This window comes from Megalops cyprinoides, chromosome 11 (genome assembly GCF_013368585.1).
Source record: "Megalops cyprinoides isolate fMegCyp1 chromosome 11, fMegCyp1.pri, whole genome shotgun sequence".
Classification (NCBI taxonomy): Eukaryota; Metazoa; Chordata; class Actinopteri; order Elopiformes; family Megalopidae; genus Megalops; species Megalops cyprinoides.
This window is the reverse complement of record NC_050593.1, coordinates 36112023-36140012: the sequence shown is the minus strand read 5'-3', so window position 1 is coordinate 36140012 and position 27990 is coordinate 36112023. Positions and strand designations below refer to the sequence as shown.

General features: G+C 45.7%; 2 protein-coding genes across 2 annotated transcripts; one reads left to right on the top strand and one right to left on the bottom strand.

Annotated features, from left to right (window-relative positions):
- The first annotated feature begins 472 nt into the window (after positions 1 to 472).
- Positions 473 to 16865, top strand: LOC118785932 (protein FAM171B). Its single transcript, XM_036540881.1, has 8 exons — positions 473 to 958; positions 10708 to 10941; positions 12311 to 12403; positions 12545 to 12703; positions 13155 to 13325; positions 14022 to 14138; positions 14335 to 14458; positions 14851 to 16865. Exons 1-8 carry the CDS (start codon positions 658 to 660, stop codon positions 16142 to 16144), a joined length of 2493 nt encoding a protein of 830 aa, XP_036396774.1. The 5' UTR covers positions 473 to 657; the 3' UTR covers positions 16145 to 16865.
- Positions 16866 to 21457: 4592 nt separating this feature from the next.
- zswim2 (zinc finger, SWIM-type containing 2) lies at positions 21458 to 26149 on the bottom strand. The gene is made up of 9 exons (XM_036540021.1): positions 26124 to 26149; positions 25237 to 25400; positions 24799 to 24875; positions 24607 to 24647; positions 24181 to 24391; positions 23818 to 24069; positions 23060 to 23182; positions 22553 to 22718; positions 21458 to 22216 (listed from the first exon to the last, which is right to left on the bottom strand). Exons 2-9 carry the CDS (start codon positions 25384 to 25386, stop codon positions 21458 to 21460), a joined length of 1779 nt encoding a protein of 592 aa, XP_036395914.1. The 5' UTR covers positions 25387 to 25400; positions 26124 to 26149.
- Positions 26150 to 27990: the final 1841 nt, after the last annotated feature.

The window sequence follows — 27990 nt, the reverse complement described above, 5'->3', positions numbered from 1 at the left end:
AAATACTCATGATGCAATGTAAAAAGTATTGTTTTTATTTGATTGAAAGTGTATTACGTTTTATTCAGATACATTTTCTAAACCTTAAATGTATTTGGAATATTGTAATGAAACCTATTTAAGTCTACATATGATGTGATTTCAAAGAGCAGTTATTGTTCTATGGTATTCATTTAATTGGCGTGCTAAATTTATGGAAGCAAGCGTGTGTTCAGAATTACCGTCACGCAAATACAGTTTGACTTGACTCTTTTATGAGGATTATTCATCATCTAACACGCGTGACGAAAATGGCGTGTTAGCTGCACATATTCCTGCCTCCAGCAACCGATATAGAATCATCGGACTCGCCCATGATGAGATAATCACTTTACGTACAACGTGATCCAGAATCAGCAAATGGATGCAGGCCGCACTTGCGACGTTGGTGGCTTTACGCAAGTAGTGTACGGAGCAGAGGGGATCCCGACGCTGTATTTTGGTTTACACCGACGTACCGGCAGATGGCATCAGTTCGGTCGCTGGTGCATCACACCTCCCCGCTTTACGCTTCCAGATCTCCCGTGCTTTCAATCCATAGCCGCATCCCCGTCGCGCAGCTGGCTGTGTCTCCGCCGGAATCACGCCGCTCCATCCTCCCGTAACCATGGCGTGTCCATGAGGAGGATAAGGTGGGACTCCATGCTGCAGGCTCCATTTTACTTTTGCAGTTATGTCTCGGTTGCTCTGCTTTCCTTCGCCATGTCTGAGCTCCCCGGTTACCTGTTGTTGTCAGCGCTGTTGATTTTCTCTGAGGATGCGCTGACGACGAGAGTTAGAGGTGCCTGGACGGCCGCCGGCCCAGCTGCGCTGGCGAACGACAATGTCAACCTCATTGTCGACGAGGCCTCCGCCGGCCAGCAGCGCCTTCAGGAGGTCCAGCATCAGCTGCACAAGGCCCCAGCGTCCGCATCTGCAGGTACGGTGCGCAGCTATTACAGGGTTCTGTCCGTTTCATGATGCCGATGAATAGAATATTGTGCATACTTGGAGTAGAACGGGTACCACCTAAATATTACTGTCACAGCAGCAATTACATCAACAAAAATTATAAATTTTTAATCATCTCAATAGAAAGTCATCATTTCAGCTCATGTTCTGCAGGAGATTGTGTTTGGCTTTGTGTTATTAGATTGCTTTCTTGCGTGGGCGGACCCGTGCTAGGTAGATGTAGTATACGATGTTGCTTGATCAGCATCACCGGAATACGTGATTTAACACCTTGGCGATGCGTCAAATACTACTCGGCGGATAAAATGAATGAACATTCCACGGGTTTTTGTTCCCCATCGCCTCAATCAGATGAAGAGGGTTGAGCGAATAAAAGGTACAACATGACACGACATACTGATACGGTTTTCGCCTAATTAATCCTCCACGTTCGTGTGCAGCCGACGGGTGCCTCTGGATAGCACACAATAGAGAAGTAAGGAGGCAGGCAGGCATGCCAGGGGGTCGCCTGCCGCGAGTCATTTTTATCTGGTGGAAATCCAAGGTGTAGGATTCGGTTGCGTAATGAACGATGACACCGAAAACATGAACTGCTTTGACAAGCTTTGTGATGGAGGATAGTGAAAAGCCCGAAATGTGATAAATGTGATACATTGCCCAGGAAACATCATTTTTTTCCCCCAGCCTTTACAGTAGGTTTCCCTAAGAAGCTAACAGTATGCAAGAATTACAATAGACATCCTGTGTCTGTGAATACAAAAAATCATTAACTGTAAGATTGGGGTGCACATTTCTGATAGGTCAATTCACACACATAGTCCGTAACATTATGATGTAGGGATACAACAGTATAGTTGCAGTACATTACAGAGTATTGCATTTCCTAATGCTTCCCTCAGGACTCTGAGGTTGCTGTCTGGGCTTGGGACATGTGCCTTGTGTGGGCAGATTGGGTTTCAGAAGCCATCTGGAACTTTTCTGGAGGGATAAGGCCATCATCTTCTCATGGTATAGTCAGAATTAACCTGGATACATATATCCAAAAATGGGCAAACTTATAATCAATTAAAAAATCAGACAACATGTCAAAATGGGAACTCTGAGGTGAGTTTTAGGGTGTTGTTCACCTCTTAAAGTATTATTGGCATGTGATAATGGGATTAAGTGTTAGACTATAATTCAAAGGTGGAGGGATTAGGAGGGATTATCGCAGTTATCAGCAAATGTCTGGATTCCTTTGTGAATATGCAAAGCCCTTCAGGTCGGAGTCTCACAAAATTAAATTTCTCATTTCTGTGTTGATCAACGTGACAGAATTATTATGAGATTAAGGGCAGGTTTGCATTTTCCATTAGAGGAATCATTTTGTAGTTTCATGGCCTTTTCAGAAACACTTCACTTAACACATTTCTTAATGCAAAACTTGGTAGTATATGTCAGGGCTTCACAGCCTATTAAATCTGAAGAATTTTCATTATGTTACAGTCTTGTCATTTAGCAGACTCTCTTATCCAGAGTGAGTGACAATTTTATCCATGTATACAACTGGACATTTACTGAGGCAGTTGTGGGTAAAGTACCTTGTCCAAGAGTCAGGACCAGCGCATGCACTTCTGCTGCTATAGGCGAAAAACAATTATTCTGCCACTCTATTTGCAATGTACCATACCAGCAACAACACACAAAGGCCAATATGCCATACACATAACGCAAATAGTCTAGTGTCAAGTGTCAACAATGTTAAAGTATGCATGACACAATATGCAGGCATTTTGCGGATCCATATACAAATAACGCACCAAACAGGTCTGCATAATAACTCCAGTAACATGGTTCCAGATTCTTTACAGCAGAGTCATGACAGCACAGCTATTGTGGAGAAATACCAGTAGTTGGTTTGGCAATCTCCTGACGTGGCGATGGACTTAACGGTAGATTTGAAGGTGGGTTAGTGCCTTCTCTGGTGATGCTGGTAAAGCTAGCCTCTTGTGGAGCACATGGTGGTGGAGCAACAGCGGTAGTTGTGCTAGCAGTCTCTTGGTTCGGTGGTGGACTTGAAGGTGCGTCATCCTTGCTAACACTCTCAGGATCAATATATTTTAGCAACGAACCCCTCTGTTTTTGGAGTGCTTGCTCCTTCAGTAGTCTCCTCTTTTTATATTCGCAGGCAGATAATTTCAGTCGTTTGGACATGCTGCTCTCCTTATCCTCAGTCATGGCTCGTGAGAGCTGGGGGCGGGAGGCGGGGGAGGGAGGCGGCTGCAGGTGCAGCGTGATCGACACATTCCTCAGCAATTCATATATTTCTTGAATAGTTGGCCCCGGGTTGGCCCACATTTTGCCGCCCTTGCCAAAATTCCGCCCCAGGCAATTGCCTAGTTCACCTATACGGACGCGCCGGCATTGCCAAGGGTACAACAGCGGTACCCCAGCAGGGAATCAAACCAGCAACCTTTCAGTTCAGATCCCTGCTCCTTACCACTACGCCACATCACTGCCCATGGAGCCTTATCGGTGTTAGGTTTTTTTCAGGCCTTTTTGACATCTCCTCTTATAGCTAAAGAAGTGTCTCTGTGTCAAAGACCTGAAACTCTCAGTTTGGTAGAAGAGGCTGAGCAGTGGCGTGAAAGCGCCGTGGTGAAACAGCAACACAGGCCACCCACAGCCTCTCTCTCCATCTGCTGTTTCCATCCTGTTGACAGGAGAAATGTGTTGCAGAAATTCTCGAACCCTTCACTGGAACGCAGGCTCTGCCGCTTAACAGGCTCTCTCTTTTGCATGTCTGTTGAAGAGTCGGTGCCTTGATGTTTCTTTGTAAATCTCTGTCCTTGATGTGCCTTTTCCCTCCCACTACTCTTTCACAGTTAAAGGAAGGTTACCAGCATATTGCTGGAGCTGCTAATGAAGGCGTAGGGGTGGGTTCCTCACTGGTCGAGATTATAACAGTGTCCCCTCATAAACTGCCTTATTTTATGATTATGAATATAACATCAAAGAGTATGGGATGCTCAATCTGAGGAATAATTTTCAGGAGTGGATTACTCATACAAAGGCAAAATCACCTGTCCCAATCACCTATTGTCTACAATGGCTTCAAACAAGAGAGGACACATGGGGCCTACTGTATAGTGACATCAACATAGTTGAGATTTAAAAAATGTTTTGATATTTCATTAAACGACAGTACAAGATGATCAGATAATCTGTTTGGAAAATGCAGTGCTGCAGAGCCTCAGACATCATCATTAATAGTGTGTATGTGGACATAAAGGTCTCTGGCCTGCTGTGCTGTTTACGTAGAATGTCTCAGTATCACAGAATGAAGTATGCTGCAGTTGAATTGACATGCTTTTACACTACTGTGTCATGGTTTAGTAGGGCATATAAAACAGTTGCATTGCTTTCTTACCCAGCACTGCTCTGATGAAGTCACAAAACAGGGCTTGAACAGGGCCTACATTTCTCACACCGGACAAAAAGATCAGACAAGTAGTTTAACAGATATAATGAATCATGTCAGAATAGTGCCTGAAGACTTTAGGGCAACCCACCATTAATACGGCTCTACAGCCAGTTACCAGCATAACGCTAATTGAGCTGTCTATCTGCCCTCCACCTGACCCCGGCATCAGGACCACCTGTCTGAAGGCCAGCAGGTATATCCAGGTGGGCCATCTGGATGCATCTACCTCAGCCTACCTACCAGTTCAGTTTAGTATATTAGTTTATTTAACAGGGACCATGCACAACACATTAGCTCCTCTAGAGTCTTCTTTGTAGCTGATTTGCATCTGTAGTGCCAGGGCAGGGATCACATTAAAACATTAATGTATCCCATGATGCAATGCAGTAATGAAAAAAATGCAACCTGGCACAGGGGGAAGGTCACTGTAAGTGGGGTGACATTAATGACCCCCCTTGGGCAGGCTGGCCGAGCTGTGCGGGCTCTCACACACGGAGTTACGGGAGGGTTTGTTTCTCCTGAAATGCTGTCACAGCTTTGCGCATGAGTCATGTGTCCCCAGCAAACATCTGTAGTGTTCATTAAATATACAGGGGCAGGCTGAGCACTGCTGATTCCAAGGGCTTTGGAGGGTGGGTGGGGGGGGGGGTGTAAGGTATACAGTGTATGAAAATAAATCCAGTTAAAAATAAATCCACGTTGGTGTTACTGTAACTTGTGCTGCTCAGAACCAGTGCAGTGTTGACTGAGGTGGTGTCACTTTGCATGTAGGGCAGTGCTTAAAGTGCTGAGCCTCCAGAGCGTGACTGTGCTGTATGGACCAATGAGCTGCTGAGGGTGAAACGGTACTGTAGTTCTGTTGGCTGAGCCACATTGCTGGAGCGACTTTAGCGCTCTCCAGCTCGAGACACATGCTAGTGAGCGCATGGCGCTGAAAACTGAAGATGTTTCAAGTCTCGCTGGAAAGATGCATCTGCCACGCAAACCACTGCTGTTGTGCTGTGCTTGTCAGCTTCTGCTGTCCACGGGGACGGTCATCACAGCCTGATGGCGTCCTGTGAAGGATATGCTGTGTTTCTGGTCCAGGCGGATGGTCCATAGACATGGCCAGTGTTTATTCATATGTTTTTTGTTTACTTTTTCGTTTATATGAAGAAGCAACAATAAGAAACACTAAGATGTTAATTTTCAGAGGTATTCTGGTGTCATCCATGGGATGGAGGATGCTATCTGAAGACACTTCTAATGTTGACTTTTGAAAATGGGAACCAGACTGAAGACGCCATGGTTTCATGCCTCCCTCTCTCACCTCCCTCACCGAGATGAAATGATCCCCCAGATCCACTGGCATGAGCGTAACCTTTCGCCAGCGGGAGTCCCCCGATCCTGTGTGGCAAAGCTGAACGTGGAGCATAATTATGTTTCATCTGCAGCGATGCTAGCTAATGATTTATTTAATGTTCAGTGGGAGTGCATTCTCTGCTCCGCTGTTCAGATTTTCTAGGCCGGTAGATTTAGTGGGAACACAGACCACAGGAAAGGTGTGAAAGGCACCATTTGTTCATGAGATGTTTGTGAAAATGTTGTTATAATGGGTATTGGATTATTGGTCCCACATTTATGAAAATAAGAATCTGATTTGGTGCTTTCACATATAGCCAATGATAACACACAGGAGTTGCACAGTACATGCGGGGTTAAGTTTGCCTGTGAGCTGCATTGACCTCCCTTGCTTCCTGGTACTGCTTTCCACAATGAAAACACTCCAGATCTTCTGATAAACGTCCTTTGTGTTTAATCCCTGCTGCAGTCTGTAGCGTTTGCCTGTGATTTGATTCCCTGTGGCCGATTTGCAGCATTTGCTCTGGCCGCCAGGATTTATGCGGCCTGTTTCATCATGTTCTGTAGGGTGCAATCTACCACCTCACTGCGTCTACAGCCACCAGAGCCCAAATCTCTGCAAGGCCATCTGGTCACGGGTTTATCAGGGAGGGCTGACGGTGTCGTCTGAGCAGGGTTTTAGGGTTCTGTCTGTGGGTCGCCTCTTCCCCTCTAACCCCAAGAAAGTCCCTTCCAGACAGATTGGGTTTGGAGAGCTCCCTCTTAACGCAGGCAGTCCTGCAGAGGTGACGGGGGTGACAGCACTTCAGAGAGCGCTGTGTGTCTCATTATCACTGCTGACTTTCACCGAGAGGAATGGGGTCTCAGCCATGAAGGACTGAGGAAGCTGCCCTTTTTTAGTATTCTCTCCTACAACTTTATTCTGCGGCCCTGCTGCTGCGGAGAGACTGATATAGTGGAGGAGCTGAAAGACATTAAAACAATGCAAGTAAAAAAAAGTTCCATTCCATTTGATAATTCAAGATACAGGAGAAAAGAATATGTTCAAGTGCACTTTGCAAGTCCCAACGCAGTAATTATAGATGTGCATGCACAATCAAAAAAAAAAGGTAAATTGATGTCTTGAAAAAAGATCGGGACAAAGAATAAAGGTCACCTTCATTTTCATTGTCTGCATGGTGCATTAAGCAGTCTTAGAAGCAATTAAGTTAAATTAAAAATAGTGTACTCTGCCTAACCATTGTGAGGGGCTGTAATTAATTGAATCACGTATCCGCTCAGTAACCATGAGTGGAAGTGACAGCCAGCCAGCTCAGCACTCTCCGGGTGCTGGTTCCTGCTTACGCAACAACATCACAGCCACCAAACACTGGGACTCGCTGCACAGCACTGACCAGAAGTATCAGTGTTAAGAGCCGATTCACGAAACATAAAGCGCTAATTCGCCACACATACACGCGGTGATACACGCCGGCCAAGTGGAGGAATTGCTACAGGATTTGGAGATAGGCAGCTGTGCCAGGAGCTGGATCTCTCTGTGAGCAGTGAGACTTTCTTAACAAGAGGATTACAGTAATCTGTCATTATTCTCCCTCATAGCGGATTTGTCAGGCCTTCTGTCAGATTGCTTCATGCTATCGCTGATGTTCGATTATTATTGAAGTTCCAAACAATAATTCAGGAGGAGAATTTTCAGACAACCCCCACGCAATCTTCAAACCCATCGCATCCTCAGGTGTAAAACCCCATCCACCACTTCCTTCTCATGCCAGTTGTCCACAGCATCCCTCCTCCAGCCCATTTCCTCCCTATATCCATTCTCATTGTGACGGAGTGCCGTCACTACGGTTGAGTATGCGCTCTGACTGCCATACCAACGAGCCCGGCTCTTTGGCATCGTGGTCAAAGTCGCATGTTTGGTACCCTGTAGACCCGGGTTCGAGGCCGGGTGGGGTGACTGCTCTCGCCCTTTGCTACACTCATGTATGATGCCCAAAAGGGGGATCAACAATCTCGACCCCTGGCAAAGTGCAACCCCCTTCCTCAGACTCCAATCCGCAGATCTGTACCCCTATACCCTCACCTTCAACAACACCCCCCATTGTATTAAAAGTCATGCATGCTGAATTGATGTTATTATTATTACTGTGGCGTGAGTGCAAAAGATTTGGCACATTACAAAACCGTAGAAGTGCCCTCTGTGAACATGTTGCCTTTCACTCAGGGTGCCATGTGATGGAAAGCTTCAACGCCTCGGATGCCCAGATGGGCACAGAATGGTCTGATGCCATCTGTGTGAAGCTCCATTGCAGTACTGACCATTCGTCCTTCACACGGCACTGGGAGCAAGTTTTCAGAAGTGTCACTGGCTTCACTTAAAACGACCGATCCCTGGTACCTCCAACACACATGTCTGGTATTCAAACAACTTTAGATGGTCGTATGGACGATTTGTACCACAGTCTTTAAAATGAGGTATGGATTTTCTTTAGCTAAGTAGCCAGTAAATACTAGTTTAGAAAATCTGATATATCAAAAAATCTGAACACTTTCTAATACACATATTCAATTAACATTATCAGATTGAAATGACAGACACAGAAACAGTTTTTTCATTTGTTAAACAGCTATCAGATGGTGTTTGTCAGTAGTTGAAATGGCAGACTGCACAGTTTGGATTGATGTTTAGGCAGGAGCCACAGTCTGCTGTGATGGATGCAGGTTTTATTTGGGCCTCCTCAGTTCCAGCGGAACAGTGATGGATGCGCTATCCCCTTATTACCGCCATTTGAATCAGTTGATTTCGGTGTACGGTTTCATCAGGAAACCTGGTTTGGGAGAGCAGATTAATCACGGCTTTGTGTAGTGTACCACTGTGTGAGCGTCTGCTTCGGGTTCCAGGTGGCAGGAGTCCAATGTTAGCCACGGTGCAGGAAACCAGCCTCAGAGTTCAGCCATTTTGCTCTATGAACACTGTTGCAGGGCATTTGGAAGCATGGATTTACACATAAGAGATCCATATAGGACTCACCTTTCACATCTTTTTCAGGTCACATTACAGGTCAATATACCATAAAATCCAATTACAGGTTGGCTGAATCCTTGTGAGAGTACCCAGAGAGTCCATTAGAGGGCTGGACATTCTGAGAGGCCATGTTGTACAGTATGAACTTGAACCCCCATGAGCAAAGCTGGCCCCTGTTCATTACTACACCTGCTGTGTACAACATTGATCTCACTGCAGTGTTTCCATCTCTGTCTACGTTATAGTGTAGTGTAGCCACTTGAAAAGTATGGGTGTGCACATGCTTGTGTGTGTGTGTGTGTGTGCTTCCCTGTTTTAATGGAAATTGATGATAATGTATGCTTTCACATTCCCCTTGTTCATTGCAGTTTAAAGCTGCACTCTGAATTCATATGCTTCCCAAAGTGGCTTTCTGCACATTAATTTATATTTTATGGATACCAAAAATAGATTTAAAAAAAACTTCACAACACCACTTTGACTTTTTTTCTAACATATACAAACTGAAAATGAATTATGGTTGTTTGAATTTTTCATTAATTGGTAGTTTACTTTATATGTAGCATCAAGTGGCAGGGGATTTTTTCCATTTTTCATTAACAGTTAATTATGTAAATTAAACATCAATATGCCTGCTTTATAAATATCCTGTGGGTGAGCTCTTTTAAGTTTCATTTTTTCATCATTCAACAACCATGTATTCAGTAACAGTGAATTAATAAGTCATTTTTCCTGATTGTTCTTACTCCAGGTGAACAAGCCTAAATGAATGTGTAATGAATATCCAAGATGCTGATTAAAATAAATCCTTAAAAAGCCATCAAATATCGATCGTTGTCATATTGCCAGAGTCACAAATATCCATCAGCGTTAAACATCTCAAATCTCCTCATCACTAAAAGATGATTTGGCCTGAAGGAGCCATTTCACTAAGAGCATCAGGGGACATTGTTGATGAATTACACCTGGACATAAATACTTCTCTCCTTTCATTGTAAGTGCTGCCTTAATCTTGGCACGTCTCCTTCGGAAGAGTGCACTTGGCACTTGGTACCTGTTGTACTCTCTGTACGCGTCCAGTAAGGTGACATTGGCAATAGCTCATTCTGTTGGGCACATTGGTGATGTGGCTCTCTCTCCTGCAGTCCAGACCAGCCAGGTCAGCATTTCAGTCACGGCCACGGTATCACGTGACCATCGCATCGTGGTGACACTCCCCTGCGCTTGGCCCATGCAATGGACGTAATAGATGCAAAGTCTGCACCCCAAATCCCGCCAGTATCTTTTAATCTGACTTCCCAGAATTTTCCTGGCAGAAACGACACCTTCAGCGTAAACAATGCAAGCCATTAACCGTTTCCTGCCTGCTGTCCGCTTTTGGCCCAGACGTCTGGAATGTGGACGTCCGTTCTAAGAGGCGGAGAGGAATTCCTTTGTGATGTCAGAGCCGGCATCAGTGGAGCCTGTGGCTGCAGAGCTGAGGCTCGGGATGGATGCTTTTATTCCTTCATGAATAATCAGCATCTCCTGAGGTCTCCTCACACTGTCTGCTCTGCAGCAGGCCAGAGCGTCTCAAAGACCAGCAGAGCTCAGAGGATGAATACACTGCCTGGCAGTTTCTCTTTGCATTTACACTTACACAGTCTGGCATCTCTGGTATGATAAATTAATACAGCAGTGATGTCTTCCCCCATGACAAAAGATAGAAATATGACCACTAGGATATTTTTGGAATGAAGTTAGCAGGGAGGGAAAATCAGGCAGCTGATCTTTAGATGGATGCTACACGTCTGTTTTTGCCTTTGCATGAATACTTTATCCCAGTGATTTCCTCTAATGATCCACACTGAAATTCTGACCTCCTGTCTGCATTGTGTGCCTTTTCCAGCATCCGTCTTCACGCTGAAAGTCCGGGTGAAGGATATCGCCAGCCGCCAGTACCTGAGCCGGGCGTCGGTGGAGGTGTTTGTGAATTACACCCAGACCAACTCTGCGCTGACGGAGGAGGATGGGTCAGTCCTGCTCAGCGTCCCGTACAGACTGGGTCTCACCCTCACCATCGTGGCCAGCACGGACGGCTACATACTCACACCTCTGCCCTGGAAGACCACCAAAATGCCAAGTGAGTGCGACCCAGGCTCGGCGCCAGTATAAAATACACAGGGGTGCAATCCACCGGGGGGCACAAGACATCATATCTTTAAAGATAATAAATATCATGTAGACATCAGGATATAAGGAGATAACTGGGGGTGCACTGAGGTCCATCTGGGGGTGCACTGAGGTCCGTCTGGGGGTGCAGTGCACCCCTAAGCAGCCCCATAGCACCGACCACCATGTGATCTGCAGTAGATATGACAGCGTCTCGGGGGCAGCCGATTCACAGAGTGACAGGCAGCGCAGCAAGGCCCATGGCAGAACACCTGAGCGCATACAGAATTCGGAATCAGTGGTCAGTATAGCAGAGCTTCGCTGCCTTAAGAATCATGTAAATGCTACTTATGAAAATGAACTGCTCTGATGCTAGCTATCAGAAGTCCACAATTCACACTGTTCTATTGATCTCTTAAAAAAATACGTGCTGTCATACTGTCCTTTGTGCATGTATCATATTACATCGTCTTTTGTAACCGTGTATGAATGTGTTTTTTGTCAGGTCTGCCTTGTGAAAGAGATTTCAGTGAGGTTTACTTGGTTAAAAAAAGAATAAGTAAAATAAATATTAATAAGAATATTTATAATAATATTACTAATAATGGAGAAATCTAGGAGCAGGAGACTCCAGTGCATTTTTTATGCCAAATGTGTTTCTTAAAATAACAATTCGAGGGAGGAGATCTGGATGTTGTCATTCTCCCACAAGATCTCTTATCAAACCTAACATCTTGCCAAAATCAAATAGCCTGTGCTGTATTCTGTGTTTACCCTGGCCTACCCCGCCTGCGGCAGCGGGTGTGTGTGTGTTCGCAGGGAGGGGGTGGGGGTGCTCGGTCCCTTTGTTTAGCTGACATGCTGAGGGATGGTGGTTCACTCCTCACAGCACACAGGCGGCACCTCCCTTCCCCGGCATCATGTGAGACTCAGTGCTTCACAAGCCTGCTGCAACACCACTGCCATCTAGTGGTGTCTCTGTGCAAGTGCGTCCTCAGACGTGGCTCCAACTGCATGCCATTAACTACATTACACTGGCATTTATCAGGCACTCTTATCCAGAGATACTTACATCAGTTAGTTTTATTTACAATGTTATACTGTATACTGGTTATTTACTGAGGCAGTTGTGGGTTAAGCACCTTGCCCAAGGGTACAGCAGCAGTGCCTCAGGCAACTGGCAACCTTTCAGTTACAAGCCCTTCTCCTTACCACTGTGCTACACTGCTGCCCTTCAGCCCTGTGGGTGTCCATCCCAGGGCATGTGCACAGCAACAGAGGCAGTCACACTGTGTGTTTATAGATCTTTGAGTCTTTTCGATTTTTCATTTGTATTACAGTATTTTCCTCCGTGACCCTGTCGCTGTTCCCACAAAACCAAGGCAACATCTGGCTGTTTGAGGATTCTGTGTTGATCACCGGAAAAATATCAGGTATGTACATACTGCAAAAGAAGTCTTCCTGCTTCTCATCGTGAGTGCAAGGCCGTTAGTCTCACCGAGGCCCCTCTCCTGCTGTTAGCGGTGACGTACGGATGAGAGCTTGTGTTACACTTTCTCTCATCACACTTCCAGATGCTTCGTCCCAGCCCAGTGTGCAGTTTCCTAAGAGCCTCCTGAAGCTGCCGGACAACAGCAACATCTCGTCGGTGACGGCCTACCTGACCGTGCCGTCTCTGCCCTCTGAGAAGGACTGCTTCCTCTACACCGTAGGCATCCTCATCAACAAGGCAGGTGAGCAGAGACAGGAGACAGAGAGGGGGTCTGAATGTGACAACCTGGCATATGGTCCTCCTCAGAGACCTCCAATGTCAGAGAGAAGCCCCGTGACCTGTCCTAAAGAGCTCAGGGATTTGTTGGATGTCTGATTATGATTATGATGATGATGATGATGATGGTGACACCATCATCATCATCTTTATTACCCCACAAGGAAAAACTTGTTCTGCCGCCAGATAAACAAGCAATGCACATGACATCAAATACAAATATACATATGAATTGTAGTAGTGCTGAATAAGAAATTTTGAGGTATTATTGCCATAATCCAGAATTCAGCAGAGAGATTGTAGTGGGTATAAATGAATGCTAAAGCTGTTGGTCCTGCAGCGGATGGCTGTAACTGGACAGCATGGTGTTTCCCCATCAGTGCTCCTCATCTGTACTGTCTGCGCGGTGTTGCCAGGCTACAGGAGCATTGAGCTGATGCCGGTGGCAGCGGTTAGTGTGCAGCTCGTTTCGGATGGGAAGGAGATCCAGGTGACCGGGCCCATCCAGGTCACCCTGCCCCTGCCGGACAGCACCCCTCTGCGGGCATCGGACGCCGTACCCGCCTGGACCTTTGACATGAAGACAGGTGGGTGCACGACCTCCAGGGCCAGGTAGAGCATCAGAGAGCACAGGTCAGTACAGCTTACCGTCCGGTGAAAGAGTTCCAACAACCATCAGGCGTGGCTGTTGTAATGGCTCAGTGCATTTTGGGTTTGTACAGCCAAAAAGAAGGCTTTTGATTTAGTTGTTTTCATCCCATTGTTACAAAGCACACCTCTTACTAACTTCAAAGATTTTTACATATGGACATACTTCAGACTCTCCAGTTTGTTTTGTTAATAATTTCATAATAGGATTGTATTATGTCTATTGTCTATTGTCTCACAGATGTATTTTTTCAGTGCAGATGGTTTATGGACCTGTAGATAGGGATATGTAATCCTAATTCACAGTTCTGACATATTAAAACAGGGCTCTCCCTTATCTGCTCAAATAGAATAGTGTAAATCAAGTAGTATAATATACAATGTATTTCAGCATTTTTAATCATGCTGTGAAATCACTATAAAGATTTCCATCGGTCATGACCAGCCTTGATTTTGGCTGCAGTCCATCCCTAACATGATAGCGTCCCTGAATCACTCAGTCGCTGTTTGACCAAGCAGCTCTTGCAGAAGTGCATTATGTTCACTGGGAGGGCAGTAAAAGACCAGCAGAGTAGTCGCTTCCATGGACTCGCAGCCGTTGAAGAGTGCCTGTTTGGTCCTTGGCTTCCTGTCAGGTGCCTGGGTGAACCGAGGCTTGGGAATAGTGAGGATGGAGGACGATCACCTGGTCTGGAGCTACGTGGCTCCTCACATGGGCTACTGGATCGCAGCACCGTTACCCTCAGCCAGAGGTATGGCTCACCTCTTCCACACGAAAAAGAGTATGCAGAACTCCAGACTTCACTTTGTGCCTGAAAATCTTAAACCTGTTTATTAAACACCATGACATGAGTCATAGTGGATGATTCTTTTTTCCTTTTTTTTTCTTTTAATGCAAAAGCGCACAATTCCAGACCTGTAACCAGATTTCTGTTTGTGCAAATCTAGGTTATATGGGACATGCCACCACTATGGACTTCATCTCATACCATACGTACCTTCTCATGGCTATCCTGGGAGGAACTCTAGTCATTGTTATTGGATTTTTAGCTGTGCTCTTGTGTTACTGTAGGTAAGGTGTTATGTTTCATTTTACTAAACATCAGTACACCAGTGTTGCCTGTGTTTTGCAGTATTATTCTTACTATGTTGATGTTCGTAGAAGCATGGATGTTGATGTCTGATAAAATGTTAACCTAAATGTCAGTTTTTTGGACAAAATGTCTGTCTCCCAACCTCATAAACTGGCATTTTGTCAAGCTTTTGCTGTGACTCACATGAGTGATTATTTGTGCACATTCTCCTGTGATTCTGCTTTGCTGACTGATGAGGATTATTGTGATGATGGAATGAATGTTTCTTATTCAAAGTGAAGCAGAGCAGGTTAGTCACAGAATGCCAGGGTCTGGATGGTCTCCTATATTACAAAAAAGCTGAAAGTTGGCTTCTTTTTTTTTTCTCCAGAGGCTGCATTTGTGAGCCGGAGAAAAAGAGGGTGAGCTCTACTAAAATGGTGGTTTTGAAGAAGGACCAGACCACCTCCACCAACAACAACGGGCACAGTGCCTCATCCTTCAAGGATTCCTTTCACCGCGAGGACGCAAGGTCTTATCCTCTGGCCTCCAAAAACGGGGCCCAAAGGGACGACCCGGTCACCTCCAGGCACAAAGGCAACTTCAACATCTACGTGGAGGACGTCGGGCCCTCGTCCAGCAAGCTGTACGAGAACGTGGGGCCCGCCGGCCCAGAATGCACCAGGCCCCCGCAGCCTCCCCTGTACGTCAACAGCAGCGAGGTGGTGAGGCCGAGGGAGATGGTGGAGCAGAAGATGCACCTGGGCCTGGGTGAGAACGTGTTCTTTCCGGACAGGCTGGTCCACATCTACAACCAGCCGGTGGCCATCCTCCAGGCGCCCGAGCTCTTCCACTCCCCAGAGCAGCTGGCAGGCAGCAAGTCCGCCACCCTGCCCAGGAAGGGCCAGCTGTACGACACGCTGATGGAGCCCGTGAGCAAGGACAGCTTCACTCAGACGCTGCCCAAGATCCCTCTGCTGCAGCAGCAGGACAGGGAGGAGCAGCAGGTCCTGGAGGGGCCCCAGAGCTCGGCCTCGAACCCGGGGACCTGGGGCCGGTACAGCAGCCTGCTGGAGTCGGTGTCGGTCCCGGGCACCCTGAACGAGGCCGTGGGAATGGGACCCTTCTGCAGCGAGCTGCAGGGCATTTCCGAGCAGACCCTTCTGGAGCTGTCCAAGGGCAAGCCCTCGCCCCACCCGCGGGCGTGGTTCGTCTCGCTGGAGGGCAAGCCCGCTGCCCAGGTGCGCCACTCCATCATCGACCTGCAGAAGAAGACCAGGCCAACCGACAGCAACGACACCAGCCTGGACTCCGGGGTGGACATGAACGAGCACCAGCCGGGCAGGAAGCTGGACCGCGAGAAGACCTTCGTCAGGAACATGCCGCACAGCAAGGTGCTGTACGCCGAGGACCCGGACCTGAGCAGCAGCGAGAGCGGCACCACGGCCGCCTGCACCCCCGAGGACCCCGCCCTCAGGAACATCCTGGACAGCAGCAGCGGCACCATCCCCAACATCCCCGAGGAGAAGGACGGGGCAGACACCTCCAGCGCCCAGGAGGACAGCGAGTCGCGCTCCACCCCTCCCCCGCGCCGCCTCAGGAAGGTGAGGGACAAGAGCAAGGCGGAGAAACAGAAGAGCACCTGGCATCTTCGGGAGGAGAGGCCTCTGATGAAGCTAAACTAGGCCTGCTTCCTCTCCGCCGCTCGCGTGAGGGCGCGGGGAAACAACAAGGCCGCGCTCTCGCCGCCTCTTACAAAGCCACTTCCTGTTTTGCCGGCGGTTCAGAGCAGTTGGAATGTTGTAAATGTTCGTGGCAGGCAGGAGAGAAGCAAAAGACAATGGGTCTGCAGAAATTCTGTAAGTTCTACTTGATGGGTCTATAAAGTAGACAGTCTCCTCACAATGCCAGCAACGTGTCCATTTTAAAAGAAATACACACACAAGCATAAATACACACATGCACACACACATACACGACAAACGTATGTAAACGCATACATGTATACTAGCACACACACACAAACTTACAAACAAACGTACATATATATTAGCACAGACCTATGTTTGTATGTTACAAATGCATAAAGCATAACTATTTATAGCCTCTCTTTTTGTGTGAACAGATCATGTGAAAATCACTGTTATCTGAGGCAGTCCATGGAGGGTATGGGGTACCCTCCCTAAGCCAGTTAAAGAAATGATTCTGAGGAAAGACTGGACAAATCGTTCAATGCGGAATTATGAGATTTCATGTTTGCGTCTGTCCAGAAAAGTAAGAAAAGTATGAATAAGACAAATGGAAACTGAGGTGGTTGGTCACAGAGCGTACAGAACAGATGGTTTCAAAAGCCTGATTCTGAAATAGTGTCATGTCATAATGAAGCTCACATAATATGTACAAGTCTCCTCATTTCTATACTTTGTGATTGCACAATGGTGATTTTTATTGCTGTTGCATCCTTGTACAGTTTAAAAGCACATGATGGAAAAAACAGTTTCTGTGGTCAGTTTTTAATAGTCATTGCTGTTAACTAATTTTTGGCTATTAAAGATGGACAATACTTGCTGTTTTTAATTGTCTTGAACATGAAATAATATTTGAATATTTAAACACAAGGAATTTACTAATAACAAAAGAGTGAAACATTACATGTATTGAACCACATGATTATGGCATAAAAATATGAGTCATTTGGCTATTGTTTATATGACATCACATAGTGTTTGTGTCTCAATCTACTGCCAGTGGGAAACAAAAACCAACACATTTTATAATAATTAAACCTTAGGTTTCTAAAGCACACAACTTTCTATTGAAACTCACATGGAAAGTCACTCACCTCTGAACTCACATGAGATATTGGATTCATGATCCTGGGAAATGTGAATTGCTGGCTTGAATTTCTAGCAGTGAAGCTGTGAGCAAACTGGGTATGATCTATGAACACACTGAGCAGCTTTAATTCAGTAGGAGTCACTGTGTATTTCATTGTTGTCTGGCTTTTAATGCAAACAGTTCTGTTCTTCAAAATCATGTTCTTTAAAGTCATGTAATGGAACAACCGCGTTCTTGTAAACTAAATACTCTGCATTCCAAAACAAAGAGGCCCGTGTTTGCATCAAACATGTTCCCCTGTACAGAGTTAAATTTATCTGTGTCCTTTATTTACCTGAAGGAGCAATTTACGTGTTTCTCATTGTTTTCAGACATTGATATTTGTATTTTGAGATATGAGTGTAACTCTTCTCCAGCTGTTCCTTACTGTCCTGTGCTGTTAGAAAGAGGGATGTGCGTTGCTTTGTGTAGCTGTAGGCGTGGTAGAAATAGGAGTTTGTTTTTGTCCTTCAGATAAGAGTGTTTAAGCAGCCATGCACCGTTCAAAGGGGCATGTTCTTCTTTATTTATAGGGCTGTAGGCCGTGCAACAGGCCCTGCTTGTTTTGCCTGAAAAATGGGGAACATTATTTGCAGCATCAGTGGCTGATGTCAGTCAACAGGCTGTACCACCCACCAGGTCTGCAAAAACAGCAGAGGTCAGAAGCAAGGTAAACACACACACACATGGGCGCACACACACACACACGCACACACGGGCGTGCGCACACGCACACACACACACACACACACACACACACACACACACACGGGTGCGCACACACACACACACGGGTGCACACACACATACACACATGGGTGTGCACACACACACACACACACACAAGGGCGCACGCACACACACATACATTAAAAAATCATTAAATTAAGCTCCCTTGTTAATATCTTTAGTTGTGTCTCCTGCAAAAAACATCTTACAACTATGGGTAAATAAGCTATGAGTGTGATCTTAAAGTTCTGGAAAAATGAAACAATGCTGTACTATTTCGTCTATCATAGCTTGCCAATAAGCACTTAAATTAGCATTCAGTTTTTTTTTTAATAGTCAGCATCAAGCCCTTCCTACCTTTGTGCTTTTCTGTCTGGCTTTTTCAAAATGTTCATTTGCCTAAGTTTTGATTGACCTGTAGATGATAACTATGGTAATGATGATATAAATAGTAAAAATTTAAACAAAAACAAATAAAGGACACGATGCCATTTCTCTGCCTTACACTACACAGTATTAAACTGGTCTGGTCCTGAAAGAAGTGATTGAAAATATATAAGATATCCTGTAATCCACATATATTCAAATTACATTATTAAGATCAGAATAAAAGCAAATATATATAAAAAACACTTTATCTATAAACAAGCAAATTTATTTGATTTTTTCATTATCAAAATGATGGCTGCTGATTGATAGATTGAATAAATGTAAATTAGTATGGATGAGATCCAGCGATGTCTACTCTAGCTATAAACTTGGATTAAAAGATTAAAAGCAAAGGCAATACAAGTTATGTGCACAATATTGTGATTAAAAATGTTACATGACTGACGATTCGAAGGACCTCTGTAAATCACCACTTGTGAACTTGACACACCAAGTGTAACTTGTGAAATACTCTTTTGTATATAGCGATTACAAACATCAACTAAAGACTGAGTGCATCCCCATAACCCTGTATTGTAAAACGGAGCATATGATGGACTCATTCTGACATCCTGTGGTTTGTGTTTTTCTGCAGAAGTGAAGATGTTCATTCTAAACACAGTACGGGTGCATGACTGCATGTCTGTTGTCTACCATGTGTACTTCCCCACTCACAACAGTCCCATTATGAGGTCAGTCTCCTTTTGAGTGTTTAATACCAAAAACTTCATGGTTTGCCTTTTATGTACCATTCTGAAATTTACTATGAATAAAAACTCTTGCCAGAACATTTTAGTGGTTTGTCCAGTGATTTTGAATGGCGTGCGTTTTATGAGACACAGGAATGGCGTTCCGTAATTTAAATATATTGTGCCCAAAGCAATACTTAAAGTGTTGCCGCAGTAAGCATGGAGGCGTGGTGGTCTGTCATAATTAATTACTTCTACCCATTATGCTCATCACCTTAGAAAGGGTGTAGTAGTTGCAGGTGCAGATGACTTTCATAATGAGCTTTGCACTTATTTACATTTATTTACTATTCTTATTATTATTATTCAGACTTTTCCCCCTACCACCCCAGTAATTCAGCTGACCAGTGCCAGCCATTGGTTCCCCCTTTCAGCTGAGCTAGGTTCTGCTCAAGACCTCTGCCTTTCAGCTGGGGAGTCTTTCCCCTGTCACTGTCTCTGCATGCTGGCTCATAGGGGTTCAGGGCTGAGCCCGATCCCCATAAAGCACTATACAATTAAAATTGAAATTAATGAAAAATTAATGAAATTAATGAAAAAACAAACAAACAATGAAGACCTGCTCCTGCAACAATCCGGTTTGGCAACCTGACAATTTAGCTTTCCGTGAGATAGGAAAGTTCACTTTAGTGTCGCTGCCTTTACCTGTAAAGAATGTATGAAACTACAGTTTTGTCTACTTAAAGTGCTGTACACAAGATGATCACAACTATTTACTTGGGCAGGAAAAAAAAAGAAACAAGCAAAAAATCATGTATGGTGGGTATGCTGAATCCTGTCAGCTGTCAGCCAGCATAATTGCAGCACTGTGTGAAGTCATTCCAAATGCAGCGGACATTGCTGGAAGAAATCCAGCTTCTCCAATGAGATCCTCGTCTGTGGCTTCAGTGTAACTTAAGTCAGCTTAGCATCAGTCAAGTTAGCATTCATCTGTAAAAACAGTGCCAACTGACAGGTCTTTGATCATGTTTTAGATCCAAGTCTGAGATACTTTTTTACACCTAAGAGTTCACAGCCTCCTAACACTACTCGTACACAGCCTGAAGAATACTATGTTCAAGGTGGAACTTCACCTGTCATGTGTAGGTTGAGGTTGATTGTATTTATAAAACTTCGGTCCACATTCTGATCATTGTTACAGGACGCAACCTTTTGCATCAGCACAGTGAAATACACATGGCTTCCATTCAGTGACACTAAACCCTGCATTTGCACATTTAAAAGCTGAATTTTGAGTGAAGGGCTTCTCATCCAATTTTGACTTTTGATTTCCATTCAAGTATGAGTGTGGAAATATACCAGACGCTCACTACCGTCATTCATAAGGGGCTATCACTGTGCCTATGGCTATGATGTCCAGACCCAGGTTCAAATTCAATTGCAATCAGTACCACAAATGAAAAATGTTTTTATTTTTTTCCCTTCATAAGCTGCATTGTCTGAAAAAAAAAGATCAAAAATATAAATAGGATCTGTAACATTATTTCTCCATAACACCATGCATTTTGCGTTTATGACACCTGAACCATGTGCGTGCACTCCATTCTTTCTGAAGCTATACGCTACATGCTATCGCTAATGTGGAGAGCGGATGAGAATTGCAGAGAAAGGCTCTGTAGAGGACGTTCCTTTGTTCCATAGTTTTATGTGTCTGGTGCTGAGAATACACTATAAATCACACCAGCGTTTATTCTCGGGGTCAGCGGAGCACAGGACGAGCGGAGGGCAGCCAGCTGTGGTATTAAGCTGTGAGTGTGACTCGAAGACCCTTCTGCTGAAGTGCGAAACTGAGCAGGAACTTTCACACAGAGGGAGCTGTGATTGGATGCAGCACGCATCACAGATGAGGAGGAGGAGGGGCAACCAGGAGCCCCTCCCACACATGGGGTGGAGCCTCTGCGGCTCAGAGGACACCTCTCACAGCACACTGCCATACACAAGCTGTATTTCAATCATTCTTTCAGGGTTTTCTGCCACACATAATCCAGGAGTCATTTCACAATGAGGACAGGTTATCAAACACACAACCGAGAACATTACAAAATTATACGGGTATTACAGAAGCCCACACCCAATCTTAAGGTCTCACCTTTATGTCTTCTACACTTATTCTCAAACGTAAAGCAGAAACCTGTGAGTTTATATTTGTAAGGACAGACCGCACAAGGTAACAGCTTTCATTATAAGAACACGGTATTTTAAAAAGCGTAGCATCTACTCTCTCCCCCTGTCAGCAGACCTGGTCAGGACACCGGTCACTGTGAAAGCTGGGTCTCTCTCCCTTGCAGCTGCAGGGCTCGGTCTGGGGGCCGGCGGTCTCTTCTGCAGTCTGGTTTGTGATGTGTTCACGGTCCCCCTGGGGTGCACTGGTATCTCCAGGCCGTTTAACCCTCCCACCAGGCTCTGCTGTGGCCTTTCAGCTCCGGCCGGGACAGCAGCCCCATCCAGGCTTTTCACCATCCTCCTGGCTGCGGGGTTTCGGCCCCAGCGCCTGGCATTGGTGCTCGGCCGCGCCCTCTCGGGCTCCCCCCTCAGCGGTTCGGGTGAGCGGCACTCTTTGGGAGGGACACATCTTGCGTCTCTCAGGGGGGGATTCGTCTGAACCCCTGGATCCGAGGAGCCCCTCTCTCTAATCGCCGTCTCTGTGTGCTCGTCATTACCGCAGAGACCCTGCGCGCCATTGGCTGCAGAGTCACTGAGGGGCGGAGCTATGGAGGGGTCACTCCTCTGTGGGCCGGCCGTTCTGGGGGCTGGACCTCCTGAGGTAGTCTTTACCTGCAGTCCCAGCCCCGGGACAAACAGGTCCTGCTGCAGCTGATCTGGAAGCTTGGGCGGACCCTGTGTGGGCGGGGCCTCTTTTGGTTTGCTCTTACTTCCTGCCCTTTTCCAGGTGAGGGGGTTGTAGATGATGTGTCCGTCCAGCGGGCATGAGTTGGACTGCTGCAGCTGCGTGTCGGCGCAGTCTGCATGGAACTGCAGTACATAAATCAGCTCGGTTACAACGGTGCTGGCTTTGCAAAGCAGCGAAAAAATCCACAACTAACGACCAAGCTTCGACTCAGTGTGTAGAAGGGCAGCAATGTAGCGTATCGGTAATGAGCAGGGCTCATAACCAAAAAGGTTGCTGGTCTGATACCCCAATGGGGCCCTAATGTTGTACCCTTGCACAAGGCACTTTTCCCAGAATTGCCTCGGTAAATATACAGCTGTATAAAAGGATAAAACTGTAACCTGTGTAAGTTGTTCTGGATAAGAGCATCTGACAAATGACAATAATGCAATGTAACGTAGAAGAGGTAATGTCTTTACCTTATGGTGGCAGGGCAGGTGCTTGACGTGCTGGCCAGGGTGAAAGCTCTTCAGACACAGTCTGCACTGCTGTCCGGGGCTCAGCAGCTTGGAGCCCTGTCTCACCTCCACAGCCAGCAGGCCCTTTACAATCTGTGCAGGGACTCCCTCAAACTCTACAACATGACTGAGGGGAGTGAGATAACACACTGGTGAGAAATTTAACAAAACTGCACAGAGAGAAGCTGTATGCAAGCAATGAGGAAAGCACTGCAGCTGAAGGGGGGGGGGGGGGGGGGGGCAGCAATGGAAGGCCACTCAGGTGAGGTAAGCTAGTGTAAAGTGGAGTAAATAAGACTGTTGAAATGACAGGGATCTGAGCTTGCCTCTCCTGGTGGTCTGTTGGCTCAGGATCCAGCTGCTGTGCTCCACTGGATTTGGGACTCCCAGCCCCTCTTAGTGAAACCCACCGGTGGGATCTTTTCTGGGTGAAGCAATACAGTTTGCACAGTTTCATTGATCGATTACTTATGTCTTACTATTTGCATCACAGGCAGGTCACTCACCAGGCGAAACACGAGAGGATGTTGAGCATGGCCATGCTTATTGAAGCAGTCCTCACACAGGTGATAGTGGCTGCAGACAGTGCATCTATTGAGACAATGGGGGGAATAAATGCAGTAAGTCTACACAACCCTTTCTAATGCGACTGGAATTATGAGGAGTTGTTCTTCCAGTACATCAAAAGGTCTGTTAAATATCCCACAGTGTCTGTATAACAGTATCACTGGTGGTCATGTTTACAACGAACTGAAATGCATGACTTATTTAGATCATAGCGTATCTATAAGCCATCTGTTTTCAAGACCTCTTTCACTGTTTTCCTTTTCAAGTTCCCATGTCAGAACAGAACCACATGACTTCACTGTGAGTCACTGAAGTAGCGTTTTATGGGTGCGTATCCCATGACCGAATCGCCCCTGTAATGTGTCGATCTGATGTTGTCTGAATCAGCAACAGGCAGCTCCAAAGCCCTGCAGGTTTTAGAATAACATCCTGGACACTATGTGAGACCACCTCACATCGCCAAGACTTCAGACGAGTGATTAACACCCGCTGAGAAAACGAAATCTAGAGCAATCTGAATGTCACAATTTTAACTGCGATTGAGGTTTTCTGACTTCTTGAGCAGGAAGGATCCACGAGGAACCTCACGTTAGTTAGATAACAAAATGAGAAACAGAAAGGCAGGAAAAAGAAAAAGAAAAACACAAAGCCAGACTGACCGGAAGCACTTGCCAGTGATGGGGCAGACCTTACAGCTGTTGCAGGGGATCCCCAGGTGTTTGTCCGAACGCTCTCTCTCCGCTGTGGTCAGCAGAGAGGCGGCATTTTTAACCTGCTCCAGAAGCACCTTCATCGGTGCGTAGACCTCCCTGCAGAGAGGACACTTCACCATGCAGTCCGCGTCTGCCCGGCTCTGATGGTCCGCCCAGATTTTCATGCAGGAAATGTGAACGTTATTCCCACAACCGTATCTATGAAACAAAAAGGAAGGCTGCATGTAGTCAGCGAGTCCACCACTGAACACCGACCGCTGGCGGAGAGTGAGCCAGGTCAGCTGCCAGTCCTGACGCCAGCCCCCTCACCTGCAATATGACACAGGAAGCCTTTTCGCCATCAGGTCCTCCTGGCAGATGGGACACACGTCCCCCTCTTCAACCTCCTTCTGCCGCACGCCCCCATCCTCCTCGGCCGCAGGCGGTGTGGGCGTGTCTGCGGGGCGCGGCGTTTTCGGCCGGTGCCGACCCCGCACCATTTCATTGATCTGTCCATCCGCCAGGCCCAGCTGGAAACAGTCTGGCAGGATGTGGGCGGGAAGTCATAAAGGAGGCAACGATTACAATCATTTACTCAATGGATTCCAGAAATATGGAGCCTAACGAGCTATTCATACACAAAGAAAAAAGGCAATGGTGGCTTTCATAACGATCCAATGGTCCGTTCTTAATGTCGAGGAGAATTAAGCAACAGCATGAAGAATAGAATTCATGAATGAATCACGTGTAACTTACACTCATGATCTCTGGGAAGTCTGAATTTCCTTATCAAAACCCTAGGAGGAAAATAGCCTTTTGAAAAACATTCATATGGTTTGCTGTACTGTACGTGCATTAAATTGAAACTGGGCAGATAAACTGAGCCATGAATTCATTCTCTAAAGAATCACTAAGGCTGCATTTATCTATAGAGGAGTGCATTCCTACCAGCAGATATGCTTGCAGAGATCTCTCTCTTTCACATATGTAGGACAGGTGCAGGTATGAGGGTTTCCTAAGCATGCCTTAGAAATGAGAGTATGATTAAGAGTCTGGTCACACATCACTGCATCTGCTGAACAGAGCTGCAATCTGCTGCTTGGAGACAAGAATGCAGATTCCTACGTCTCATAAATCAGGCCCAAACAAAAGCCCGACTCCTTGGTTCCTAACAAATTCTCCAAAGGCATTCAAGCGATTCTTATGATTTACATTACACCACCACAACCACAACCACTTCCACCAAAACAACAAGGGTAATGATGATGACGTTAATGCTGTTGACATGGGTTATTCATTGTGATATGTTTACAGCCAAGTTCCCCACAGATTTTTAATTTTTTTTATAAGCCTGTGTACTCAAATATCATTGTACGCAAAGATTACCTTGAAGCTCTTGGATTCTCCTTCCTCCTTCAGAAGGAATCCCGTAGGCCCGTATTCTTTCAGGATGAATATCGTCGTACTCAGAGCTTGGTCCTGATGCCGGCTCACTACATCGCTCGCAGTGTTTCTCCAGAGAGTTTTCCGGAACATAACGACGAAAACATCTGTGGCAGCGGGTTAGACAGTATAGCGTGTGAAGAAGCCTGGGGTGTCACTTATAACATGACAAATACAGGAACTCTGCAATTTTTTTTTTATCTTGAAAGAACTGTTAAAATACTTTACTGAAAAAAATGACCACCATATACTATTGTTACATTATTGTCATTTAGCAGACGCTCTTATCTGGAGGGACTTGCATAGATTACGGTTTTACATGTTGTCCATTTATACAGCTGGATATTTACTGAGGCAATTATGGGCTAAGTACTTTCCCAACTTCCCAAGGGTCCAATGAGAGTGTCCCAGGGGGAATCGAACCAGAAACGTTTTGATTACAAACCCTGCGCTTTACCAATATGCTACACTGCCAAACTAGACAGCGTAATAGCGAAATGGACACAAAATGGCAATAGCTAATCATATTCATCTAAAGGGGAAATCAGCAGAAAAGCATAGCTGTAAAACGCACGAGTAAGCTTTATTGTTTGGCATAATAAAGCCTAACGTTACCCATTTGCCAGTATTGTAACGTTACGATTATATTGCTTGGAGTGGGGTAACCATTGATAGCCTGTCAGCACTAACCTGTTTTAAATATTCGCCATGTCAAGTGCACGGATACTCACACTGAACGTAAAAGGCAAACGGAAATAACATGTAACAATAAACGCAATCATTGTTTTCATATTTAGCTAGATGCTTCGTTTGTGAGGTGCAATACTTACACGTCTTTCTTCCCTGGAGGTTACTATTTGTTTACAGTATCCATAGAAACAGTTCTATCGCAGCTGCTGTGAACCCATATCCATTTCTCCCGTTGCGATTGCTTCTGGTATTAATATTAATAGTTGTAGCTAGATAAATATGGAAATGTTTTATTTACTTTTAGGTGCTGTTATCATTTAATCGAATACTATTGGAAATCTTGACTAAGGCTGTATACATTTCGAATAGTCTAACATTTCCCAAAGAACGTCAGTGTTATCCCGAGTGAACTAAATAGCCAACCTGTGTTCTGCGAGAGCTAAAGTTGTAGATATCGTATCATTGCCGCAGATATTAATGTTCTACAGATATATCTATGTTTTTGAATTCAAAGCTACGTTTTCCAATAGATTCAGTAGATCATAATATACCTACCACTAGGGGGTGCTGTTGTTAAAAAAGTGGCACATTGTACACTAGCGCCGATGGCCGAAAGGGCGTCTTTAATAAAACATGCCACATTTTAAATTATTGTTTCATTTCAAATTTATTTCACCCATTGTCAGTACGAAACCTGTGAGTAAGAAAGGAAAGCAATTACAAAACCTTAGATTGACTGAAGTGTGCCGGGGGTTCAGCGCTAAAACAAATTCATGGCCGCTGAGAGAGTTAAGTTTCGACGCATTGTTCGTGTCACTCCAGCCTCATCGGTCTGTGGTTTGCTAGGAGAGGCTACATAAACGTTTCATTTGAGTGGGAGATTCTTCACGGCTCAGTCTGCGCCTCACTGATTTTCTCAGTAATGTAGAGGCAGGCAATATCATGTCCGCTTAAATGATAAATACTTTCGTAGTTACAGTCTTCCTCCTCTGCAACACCTGGCTTCCCCCCACCCCCGCGCACACGCACGGATGCAGAAGAATCCTTTAATATTTATAGTCGTCTTCGCTGTGTTTGCTGAGTAAGCCATGAGACTTCTCTCCTCTGCCGGCGACAATAGGCAGGATTTTCAGGGTATTGATTTTGCTCTGGTCCTTGAGGTCCTTTCAGAGGAGACGGAGTAATTGAAATGGACACTTTAGGATGGTGACAGGCCGCACCGTTGATGCTGAACAGGCTGAGAGACTCAGAAGGCAGTGACATCTATGCTAAGAGCTCTGCTGTGTGTTCGGCGTGGAAGTCTGACAGTGAAGCAGTCTGTAAGAGTGGAGGATGTGACTGCATTTCAATATGTGCATCGGACTGCAAGTTTTAGGCGTCATGATGTTCTGCAATGACTTTTGGTTATATCACCTCGAAAGCAAGTTTACAGCTATTTAACAAGTGCCTGAATCTTTTTCCCCCCAAATCGATTGTACCCTCTAAACTGTATCCTTTCATCCCTGGATACGAGATAATGAATCCGATCCAGACTGGGGTAATTCGGTTCACATGTGCTGGCGAGAGCTGCATTCCCCTCTGTTTCCTGTTAGGTCCGTACAGTGGGAGGTCGTAAACATACAGGCTATGAAGTGTACACAAAGAGGTCAAGCTGTCCTCACTGTGTGCCAGGAACGAAAATGAAGAAGGGAAACTCATGTACAGCGACTCCAGCATGGGGAGGGAGGGAGAGGGAGAGGGAGAGGGAGAGAGAGAGAGAGAGAGAGAGAGAGAGAGAGAGAGAGAGAGAGAGAGAGAGAGAGAGAGAGAGGGAGAGAGAGGGAGAGGGAGAGAGGAGCATACATGTGGTGCAGGCCGACTCTCTGCCATGTTGTTTTGTCACAGGGAGCCGGCCCTTAAAAAAAACATTGTCTTTCATGAAGGCCCTTTTACATCACGGCATCCGTTCTCGGCGACCCCAGCCTTAGCAATTATCACTACTTATCCTGTTGCCATCCTGTCTGGTGG